This window comes from Stegodyphus dumicola, chromosome 12, assembly GCF_044657685.1.
Source record: "Stegodyphus dumicola isolate Sdum_Otavi_A_Nest chromosome 12, ASM4465768v1".
In the NCBI taxonomy this organism is placed as follows: Eukaryota; Metazoa; Arthropoda; class Arachnida; order Araneae; family Eresidae; genus Stegodyphus; species Stegodyphus dumicola.
In genome coordinates this window covers 84,146,775-84,158,680 of record NC_140779.1, presented here as the reverse complement: position 1 = coordinate 84,158,680, position 11,906 = coordinate 84,146,775, and the positions used below count along the sequence as shown (strand labels likewise).

Sequence of the window (11,906 nt, the reverse complement as noted above, 5' to 3'; positions counted from 1 at the left end):
AACAATGTCGAAAATGGAACGCGACTCTTCAGATAGCAATTTTGATTAAAAAAAACAAAGTTGCAGCACTTCGATGGAATGACAGCTTCGAAGAAAAAAAAAAGTGTATCAACTGTAGAAAGAAGAGTAAAAGGTGGCAGAAAACAGGTAAAGATAAATCAATATGCATTGCATCCTACAATAAATATTAAAACGGAGTTGACCTATTTGGTACTCATGCAGCAGCTTATGTTACTTAAGGAAAGAAAGGTTACTGGTTTTTATTTGTTGGAAGCTCCGTCAGTTGTTCAGTGATGATAGTCTGATTTTGCTTGATTTTCGAAGCCACATAACAGTTGCCTATTTGGAACTTTCTATTCCAAGAAAACCATCTTGCAGAAAACTAGGTGTTCAACAGGTTAAGGGGTGTTGGAACCCCAAAATTTTCAAAACATTGTGATTTCGGATTTTTGCATTTCCAAATTCTCTACACTTTTATCTTTCTAAAAATACCATTCTTTAATCTCTATGAAAGTTAGAACTGTAAAAATATCTAGTTTTAATTTGCCATCTACTGCTTTGGTCAATGAGGATTTATACATAAAAACGCGTTTATCTCCAAACGTGATTTTTTTATACTCGATGTACCTTTTCTCAGGAACTACTGCTCACAGGTATCTAAACTTTTTATGGCTTATTTATTAGGTTCCCTAATATTTACTGAAATGAGCTTTTTGTAATAAACTTAGAAAAAAATTTTTAATTTTTTTGTGTGAGAAAAGGGCTAAATTTTACTATGCCTAACAAAATATTCTGTAATTTACTCTAAAATTCAAAATGTTTCAAAAGCTCATTTCAGTATAATCAGATAGGTATACTTTAATTACAGAAAAATTTCCAGCTTGTATCTACAGCAGATTTTGAGAAAAGGTACATCGAAAATGCCCAATTTAACATTGTCGGTATAGGGGTTTCTGATACCCCTTAATGAAAATTTTCTAAAGTTTCAAAATGAACATGTTATTGTTAAAAATCCACAAAATAGATAAAGAAGATGCCAGCTAAAAAACTGCACAGCAAAAACAACTATCAGCACAAAATGTAACGTTGGACTATGCCTAAGATGGTTTTTCCCATTCCACCTAAATAAGAATGATTAAAAGTGGATTAGACCATTGTCCTATTTTTAGGACAGGTTGTCTTCATAAAACTAGCAAACATTTGGTAAGTCTTCTTGATTCTACATAGAGAAAAACATACTTAAGAATTTATAAAAAAAAGTATTAATTTTTTTCATGCTTGACATGCTATGGGTTAAAATGCGTTATATTTTTGCGATATTTTGACATTTTAAAGGTACCATAATGTATTTTTCTTTCTTTACGCATAACATTTTTGTTAAAATCTATATTTTCAATATTAGAATTTTATAAAACTTATGTAGCTTAGAATTTTATAAAACAAATTCATACACAAAATCGCTGTTGTAATTTATCGAAAAATAAACAAGATGTGATTTTTGCGTGAATGCCACTAGACTGTACAAAATACTGTTATTCATCCAGCGATAAATGTTTCTTTTATGCCCAAGTGTCCCCGCTTTCCTATTTGTGTGGAACTGTCGTGTGTGAAAATACTATCAAAACGCTTGGGAGAATGCTCTGGATGTAAGCAAAATACACCCCTTCTGGAGACCAATGCCTGGGAGCACTGCCAATACCTTCTTAAAGAAGTGTCAGTACCTTCAGTAGCAGTGCTCTTGCTAACTCAAAAGCAGTGCCAGTATCTTCTTAAAGAAGAAGTTATTGGCACTGCTTCAATCGTAGTGTGGCTGTTGGCGTCTCCTTTTATTCTTACCTCCAAAGCCATTGGGGAGGGTGAGAGTTTAGCATCACTCAACTTTTTGCAATCAAAAGTGTATTTACTGGAGGAGTAGCATTTATTGGTTTTACGCATGTGAATATTAGTAATCAGTTTGAGCAGAATGTTATAATTAAAATTCCCTTCATAATTGAATTACGGCGTACTGTGTGCAAAGATATGGATTTCAAATTTAAAATTTTAATGTTAGTTAAACTGCAATTTAGGCAGTAGAATTCATAATAACATTGATATTTCTATATATAATTTATCTATTTCTACCTGCAAATAAATTCTTATAGCATTAATTTCAATTTAGTAAGATTTTTAACATCGAAAAGCAAATCTACATCATTAAAGTAAATCTACATCATTAAAGTAAATCATTTTAAAATCGATTCGGTGACTTTACAAATTATTTCACGCGTTTCTGAATTATTACTTTCTAGTTTTATTATTTCCATGCCTTCGTACTATACATCTGTACCAGTGTTACATTTCTATAAATCTGTGTTACATATGATAAAGGTTTTCACTGTGTTCCGTAATGTAACCTCTTTTAATTCTTCGACAATTCTGGACATCGTCACGGAATTTTTCTCTGGAAAAGAATTTATGCATATTTTTTCATTCTTCATATTGTCATAAAACATTCGTGAATGATAATTCTCTTCTTTTACCAGATTCTAACTGAAACCGGAAATCATGTGCAAGCTAAAAGAGTATTATTCTGTACTGGAGCATTCACCAATTTCAAGAAATTTTCAGCACTAGGGAAACTGAACATCAGAGTACAGAAAGAAACAGTAGCATTTCTTAAAATTTCTACCCCAGAAGTAAAACGAATAAGGTAATGTACAGTTTATAATTAGAATTTAAGAATTTGAAGTAGAATATTTTAGCTAGCTGTATGATTAATAGATTAACAGCTAGGAAATCTTTTTACTATTGTATGCTTAAATGTTTTCTTCGTATGAAAGCAACTCGATTAATATTGTTGTTGTTGTTACTTATGCTCACTTGTCTGACGTAGTCAGTCCAAGCCCACGAAATTCCTCGTGTCAAGGAGCGCAAGATTACGCCTGTCGTTGGCAATAGCCTTGAGCACCTTACAGGTGACAGTACCCCAATTTTGACGAGGAGCACCATGGAGGTAGGAAAGGGAGGAGGGGCCATTCCGCGCTAGAAGTGAAGCACTGCTTTGAAGCTTGGGTCACCAGACGGGGTGTTTTTTGTTTACATTCAGAAGCTCGCTTGACAAAATTCTGATAGCATTTCGACACACGACAGTTCCATGGAAATCGAAAAAGGGACACTCTCGCATGAAAGAAACATTCATAGTGTGATGGATAATAGCAATTTGTATAGTTTACTGACATTTACGCAAAAATCACATCTTTTTTATTTTTCGATAACTAACAACAGCGATTTTGATTATGAATTTGTTTTATAAAATTCTAAGCTGTTGCACTACAAAAATAAAGATTTTAAGAAAATTGCTAAAAGAGATCTGCCAAAATTTATTTTCTAGAAGATTTGAAAAGTTTGAAACTTGATGGCTAAATGTAAATATAAAATTATGCATGTTAAAATATTTGTAATTAGGCACATAGGTCAGATTAAGTTTTTATTAAATAGAGTAACGCATGCAAGGGCTATCTGCCTAAAGAGAGAGATGCCATCGTGGAGGAATTTTGAAGAAAAACTGACCTTTGAGTGGGTATTAAAAATAATACTTATAATTTTCATTCAAATTATATTCATATATATTTTTTATGTAAAACTTTCGGGTGTATGCTAAATTAGTGTAAATTACTTTACACGAAAAATATAGTGAATGCACAGAAATTAAAGATTTGCACATGCCGGAAATGATAAATAGGAAATATGTATGGGTATTTATGCATGTGCTTGCAAAAAGCATGTACCTGCCTTTGACAAAATACTTAAATGTTCATTAAATTATTTATAAATGTATTTGAAATGAAGAATTTATTCACTTCTAAACAACTGTGATAGTACTGTGAAGAAATCTAATGATTAAATGTATCTAATTTATAATGATTATAAATGTTATCTAAATATATAATAATCTTAATATTGAATTGTAAACATAAATTGAAATCCTGCTGACAAATACGTTATAAAACTATTTAAGCAAGAATTGTTCGTATTGGAAAGCAATCTGTTAAAAGGTATTGTAAAGCAAATGCTATGAGATGCGCACTTAAGAACGTAATAAAGAGTTTTGGAATATGTATTGTTGAAATGAAGGGTAAAAAAAAAATCTGATAAGTATAATTAAAATAATTATTCCCTTTACATTCTATAATAACTCAGTTACAAATTTTAAATAATACTTAAAAAAAAAAAAACTTATTTCATTCCCTTTCAGAAATGTTCAGAAAAAGTCAAATACTATTTTCCTAATAATTCTCTATTTTAAAATGAACCGAATAGAGCATTAATTATAAATTGACTTACATTTTTCGATTTAAAAGAAGCCGAAAAATCATGTCATATTTAAGAAAGTATTTTAGGAAGAAGCTCTATAAATAGAAAAGAAATAAAGCATAATTTTAATATTAATAATACAATAAACTTTGATCTTAATTTTTGTACCTTAACCGAATAAAATCGAATTACCTTAATTTTTTTTTCTAATGTAATTAACGAAAACTTGTGAAAATATTTCATTCAAATTAAACCATTCTGAGAAAACTGTCCTGTGAAAAGTATAGCATTTAATTCCGTTCAGAATGAAATGTTGTTTAAAAATATGTTGTTTTCACATACTTAGGACTCTGAAGTGTTGTAGAAAAAGAAAATATATACATTTATATGTATATTTGCGACGTAATTACAAAATATTTACACCCGAACGCGTCAAATCCCATAGAACTCAATGGTAAATGACCCAATGTTTTGGTCACCACGTAGGGATCGCCGGTGCTTCAGAGCAGGACGCCTATTCTATGATCACTGGATCTGTCTACAACTTGAGTGAACAATATTGACTCAAAAAAACCGGTATAGACAACCCATCACAACTTATCGGAGAAAGCCATTCTGTGGTCCTCAGTTGGTGGGCGGGTGGGTCCATTTGACTTTACTGAAAGGGGACAAGGCTTCAAGGAGCTTTAGACCAACCGCAGTACAGACGAGTGACGAAATTTATAGCGCGCGCTGGCTGAAGTTCTAGGAATATTCTCATATTATTTCACTAACTCACACGCTGCTTTTGTAGTTTGAAAAAAATGGCACAAAACAGTATTATGACCAACACGCAGCAGAATATGCTGCTATGTTATCCGTTTTTTAAGGATCCCGTTTTTTAAGAGGAAAGTTAATGCAGGAATTTAGGACTAAGAAATGTAGAGTGATATGGGATACCATGAAAGCAACGGTAAAAAGATAAGAGTAAATGAATTAAGCTTACTTCAAATCTTTTTAGAAATAAACAATTCTATTCATTTAAATTTATAATATGATTAACTTGCATTACAATCTAAATGCAAACTAAGTTCTTTTTTCTTTTTTATTTTTTTTTTTTTTTTAATATGCTTACATTAAGCTGTTTTCACGCATTTTATTTTACAGTTAATAGTAGAAAAATATTTCTTTAAGTAAGAAATTAGAAAGAAAATATTTCTTCCTTTTTTTTTATTTTCTTTTCTATGAAAATTATTTCTTTCAGGAAAAGGACTAAAATTCATTCGCTATTACAGTACGGCCGATTGCTGCTGCATTCAGCTATCACACACGTATCAAAATGTTTTATTTTAAATAATTTATTCTATAATTAACATGAAAGAAAATATTTTTTCAATATAAAATATATACCAAAATTATACTAATCTATCCTATATGTGTGATTAATTCGTATTGTAATTTTTGTCACACAATTACTAATACTTTTTTTTTTAATATTACATTGCTGTTATTTTAATTTCTTATATATATATAAACTGCTTATTTAAAATATTCTTCCTTCTCAAAAGATTTTATTCTGTGAAAATAATTAGAAGATAGTAATATTATTTTCACAATGCAAGTACCAAAGTAAAAATAATCAATGTACGACGTATATAGGAAATTGAGGAACAGGGTTTAAGATGAATCGTTCTTTGACAAAACGTTTCTTTGACTTTTCGCGATAATTTAAACTCGGATTTTCGTGCTTTTTTTTTTTTTTTTTTTTTTTTTCTCAAAATAAATAATCTATTAATTTAATTTAGCGCGAAAAAATATTTTCTTTACCTTTACACAAAACGATATTCGCGTTAATAATATTATAACTGAATGCACTTAGATAATTTCATATAAGAAAATCTTTTATATTAATTCAGATTATTTTATAAATTTATCAGTGTTTTTAAATATACTGAAGGTGATTTTTTTTCCAGATTCGCACTGTTTCTTTAAATATTTTTCTGCAGTTGAAGTCCTTGTCAAACCAGCGTTTCGACACATTAAATAGAAAACTAATAATAATCAATATCTCTTTTACAATATAAAAATGAGAACTCTGCTATGAACAGTATCTTTTTTTTAAGTTTGCAAAGAAACAATGATTTTTTAATACTAATGGATTACACAGTACTATTCCATGAACAAAAAAGAGGAAAAAAAAAACATTTTCGTCTCTAGCGCGCGAAACTTTGTATCGAAAATTCTAAAGGTATGTCTCAGTCTTATAGCATTGTTACTTTGTAGCATAATAAAATAATAATACAGTATAATGCTGCTAATAAGCCAACCAGTGGCCGAGCGGTAGAGTTGCTGAACGCAGGTAGTTTGGTCCGAGTTTCGTGGCTTTCCCCATATGTGATGTGTATACAAGCCAGTTTCCCTCAGAAAGTCCTCCCTTAGAAACCAATTTTAAAGCGTAATAAAATTACACACACACACACACACACACACACACACACAAAAAAAAAAAAAAAAAAAAAAAAAAAAAAAAAAAAAAAAAACTGAAAGCTTTTAGATTTTATATTACTCACAAAAGACCGGTTTTTTTAAATTTTTTGCATGTTACCTTTATTTATTAAATATCATGTTCTTCGCATTTAAACCATAAAATTCAATTCAACAGCAAAATCATATAATTTAAAAAGCGCATATCTTTAGAATTTCCGATACATAGTTTCGCGCGATAGAGATGAAAATGTTTTTTTCCTCTTTTTTTTTTCCGTACAATGTTGCCATTGCTCGCTTTGAAATCATTCAGTTTCTTTATCAAACACTCATAAACGCTTTACAAAATATGAAATAGATAATAAAATAAATTCCCAGTTCCAAATTTTGGCCTTCAAGATGTACCAAAATGTACCAAAATTTTATAATATACTACGTACCATTAATATATCCAATTAAATGCCATACGACAAGATTTCTTAAGAAGCTTAGGTTCTTATGAACTCCAAAATGTGTGCGCAACAAAAGCTGTGTTAATCCTTTGTTGTATACAAATAATATAGAGAAGTTAAACGAAACTGTTTGTATTTTTTCCACTTATAACCTTGGTAATAATAATAAAAAATTAATTTTATTCAAATTTCTTTTTAAATAATTGTTACAGTTTGTCCACTACAGTGGACAGCATGAATATACGTACATGCATACACATCTCTTCCCAACAATTTACGGCCGTTGCATTTAAAATCGTTTCCCGACTTGTTTGCATTGACCAATACCAACTTCTAAAAGGTAAATTTACAATTGACATATACATACAGATCTCCCAAAATACCTCCATTTCGTCAATTGTGATTGAATTCATTTTGCTACGGTTTTGTAACCTGTATCTATTGGATTCAAATGTGAAATATTCTAAAAATTCCTTGCCAAATACAATTTTAAACATTTGCAGTTGTGTTTTGTCTTGACTAGCAAAACCTTGGGGTTCAATTCACTCTTTTCGGTAGAGTTTTGAGGAAGCTTTTTATCTATTCATTACCAAGGAACTTTTCTTTTCTTCTGCTACAAGATTTCTGATTTTGTGCAGGTGATTTTATAAGTGAAATTTCTGTTTCTTCATTTTCTGGCTCATCACCAAAGTCATCATGGAGGAATGTCGGCATGTATTCCTCTTCCTCATCACCACTTTCCAAATCTTCATCATCACTGCTAAAAAGAAAATCCTCTTTCATGATCTTCTCAATTTCATCTTCAGTCAAACACATTTTCTGTTTCAGATTTCTAATAAAATGTGAACTAAAATTAGATATAACTTTGTTTTATTATCTAATTAATTAGTAGCATACATAAATCAAATTAATTATTTAAAATAAATTGTTGCAGACAAGAACCTCCCCTCCGTTTGAAACCTGTCATAATGTCATAAAAGAGCGTTAGATTTAGTTTATAATGTCCATTACAGTAGACAGAGTAAACTTAGCTTGTATTCACGACATCTACTGTAGTGGGCAAAAGAAAAATGCCCCCCTTATTTCAATAAAATTAGGTTCTCAACAATTTTTCAAACTCACATTTAAAATAATATGTCTAAAATTACTAATTATGAATAAAAAATGGCAGTAAATTCAAAATTTATATTTTTGAATTATCTATTTTAATATGAATTACGTATTTATTTTGTTTATTATTATATTAAATTATAATAAATCTAGACTATGATGAGTGTGGGACATACCTGCTAAACCGTTTGCAAAGACCGAGTATTCCCAATCATCGTCAACTGAAGTGAACGGTTTTTCAGATAATTTCTTTCATGTCTCCAGAATTTATCTGTAGGAGCTTTTAAAAAGGGATATTTGTTTTCAGATATGTCATCCGGAACCGTACCAAATCTATCACTAACGTTATTATGCATTTTGTAAGTTGCTAATTTACAAATTCTACTATTGAACTCCAAATAGAGTCTCAGTTGTTACGCAATAATTGGCTGTTGCAAATCATAGTAGTGTATGTTATTAGAACAGCTACGAACTAGCTGCATTTACTCCTTGAACATATATATATTGTTGTTATCTTTCAGCTCCATGCCTAGTATAGTCTACTTCAGAGATAAGGAAAAGGATAGAGAAGCTTTGGGAGCGTATATTTTGCCCGCCATCGAATATCCAGATGGTAATAATTTAGAAATATTATCTCGCTCAGAAATTTGCTTTTATGTAACTTAAAATATTTTTCATTTTTTTCAGCATAAGAACAGAGAAAACATATTCAATATTATGTGAAGTTCCCAATTTGTATATTATTAAAGCTATGACAGATTAGGTATACCAAAACATATACAGTAAAAGCTCGGGAAATGTCGAATTCCGGATAAGCAAGAATTACGCGTAATTGAACATATAAAAATGCAAAATGTAGTAGAAAAGCCAAATGAATGGAAGAAAAAAACTTCTGGTCTAAAAGTATAAAAAAATTATTTTATTTGTTATCAGTGTGAATATTAAATGCCTACATTTAAATTATGTGGGATTTCGAAAGAAAAAGGGCATTTCAGATCTAAACGCCGAAATAAAATATCATATATTCGATTACGAAAACAAATATCATATATTCGATTACGAAAACAAATATCATATATTCGATTACGAAAACAAATATCATATATTCGATTACGAAAACAAATATCATATATTCAGTTACGAAACTCAGTCAATCATGAAAATGTGTGGAGGTCTCGCCAGCTAGCCCGGCAGAAGTTTGAGGGAACTGATCGCTCTTTATTAAGTTAATCAACACATACAAGTTACGGACATGACATCTTAAGAACTTAAATCATTTGTCATAGTTTCTCACATTGCACGGCCAGTGTTTACCATTTTCGAACTTTTCTTGATGCCAGGATCGCAATAAAATTGAAATACTTCGTTAGGTGCTGTTCCTTTGAAGACAAGCTCCATTTTAATCATTTTTTCAAAATGCGATTAAAAAACAGATAAACAGAAGTTAACTTATAATCCTCCTTAAATTGAGTTAATCGAGTTTATCCAACACTGGGGTCACGTTTATCCATCACTGGCGCTGAATTACATTTTCGCGGCAGTTTTTGTTTTGTATTCGTGTTTTATAATGGTGTTAAATTTTTGTTTACTTATTTTTACATTAAAAATGTTTCTAAAATTTGAAAATATTTCGTTTTTTTAACATTCCGGTTAGTTTATAAAGTCTGGTATTCTTAGGAAGAATACACTACCGACCCTAAAATGATTAAAAATGATTATAGAATAATCTTAGAAAAACAAAAGTCAGAAGAAGGGTATATAAAACCCTTTTATTCGGATACAAAGAAGTAACAGTAACCCAACTTGGGTTTACACAAGCCAACACTTTTGGCTTAACTTAAATCAGTAATGCTGAACTAAAATCAAATGTAGTAAGATTAGCCTAACAGCTCATAGGGCAAAGTAACGCACAGAAAAAGCTCTGGTTTTTAGAAAACCGGCGAAACGAGTGTAATGGCTAGAAGCACTCAACTGCACAAAATCCCAATAAGTCACGATACAACTTGGCCTCAAGTAGGCAGAACATGCTATAAAAACAACTGGCGAAAACTTTCTCTTAAATAGCATAGCTTTCTCAGTATGAATAAATGATTGTTGTCTCATTGACATTCTGGCATGAAAAATGTCGGTGAATAGAATGTGACAGAAAAGTACTTAAAATTAACGATTAGTTAAAAATACATAGGTAAATCTTCACAAGTTGATAGCCGGATAGTCGAGCTTTTACTGTACTATATATACTGTCATAAAGCAACTGTCAAAGAAATAAAATTATGATCTTTCATACGAAAAAATAGCACAGTAAAAGTTTGCAATTTAAATATGTTAAATATTTTAAATCTTCCATATCATATTTGTTTAATAAATTGTGCTTCATTTCTGTTTTGCTTCTATACATATTATATCACAATACACTGCATTTTTAGCGTACATATACATGTATTATTATTGCTTTTAATAATTTTCTGTTACAGTTATAATTTATAGAAACATAATAGATTAATGACATGAAAGGAGAGTACATAGTCATTTTCTTGTCGATTTCGCTCAAATTCTGTACAATTGTAGAGGATCTTGAGGTAAACAAATGTGTGGAGGAAAGCAATCTTCTCTCAAAAATGAACGAAAAAAAGTTTAAACAATAAAATTCTAAACAAAATTTATGCCATTCATATTTATTTTAGCAGTAGTGATAACACTAGCTGTATCACACTGACAGAGCTGTTAGCTGTATTGTTTTAATGTTACTATGTTTTGAAAGATAATTAACATTAACTTTAGAAAAAAAAACACATTAACTAACATCTCTAAATATTAACTTTAGAAAGAAAGAATACTACAAATATTCCTTAAGATAAAAAAATCCCTTCCTTTTGTTTCACTTTTTTCACATGATATTGAATACATAACGTATTGGCTTAAGATGCATAGAAGAACTGATGCTTTATCACGGTTTTTCTTGGGAATACCCGTTCTTAAAAATTTCAATGAAATTATGCATTTTAATTGAAAAAAAATGAAAACGTGCATTTCCCTTGAATTTTTATTGTACTTTCATGATATTCCTCTCAAATGTCTTTTCAATAATTAGACAACTCTTATTTTTCAGTCACATTTTTTAGGTTCAAAAGCAGTACAATATGACTAAAACTTTAAACTTCTTAAATTGTCATTTATTCAATTTATCCAACACCAGTACTGCACCATTTTTATATTTTTCGGTGAGTTAGTTGTAAATAATTTCTGTACGGAAATATCCCAGTAATTTATTTTTTGCATTAGTTCCTTAAAAATAATTTTCATGGTGAAATTTTCTTCCTAACAAAATTAAATTTAAAATAATAAAACATTTTAAGGGAGTGGATAACTTGGTGGGAACTGCATTGGAGCACAGAACTTCGAGTTTGCACTGCATATGATACCATAAGCCTGGAGGACCTCACTACCGTGAAGAGAATTTAAATTACTATATGTATGTTACTTAAAACCTAATACTAGAAATTTCTCGCTTGTTTTTGAGAGATGCACTCTTTCCGTTTACATACTTTGGTTTAATTGATTATGACAAAGCCCATTAGGTCTATCTGC

The 11,906-nt window shown here is 30.2% G+C and overlaps 1 protein-coding gene across 1 annotated transcript in view; it reads left to right on the top strand.

Annotated features, from left to right (window-relative positions):
• The window catches only part of LOC118184482 (peroxisomal sarcosine oxidase-like), a 42,374-nt gene that overhangs the window by 15,510 nt on the left and 14,958 nt on the right, over positions 1-11,906 (top strand). Inside the window, exons 4-5 of the mRNA XM_035354156.1 lie at positions 2,523-2,689; positions 8,840-8,931. Coding sequence (XP_035210047.1) covers positions 2,523-2,689; positions 8,840-8,931 — 259 coding nt within the window. The remainder of the gene's footprint in view (positions 1-2,522; positions 2,690-8,839; positions 8,932-11,906) is intronic.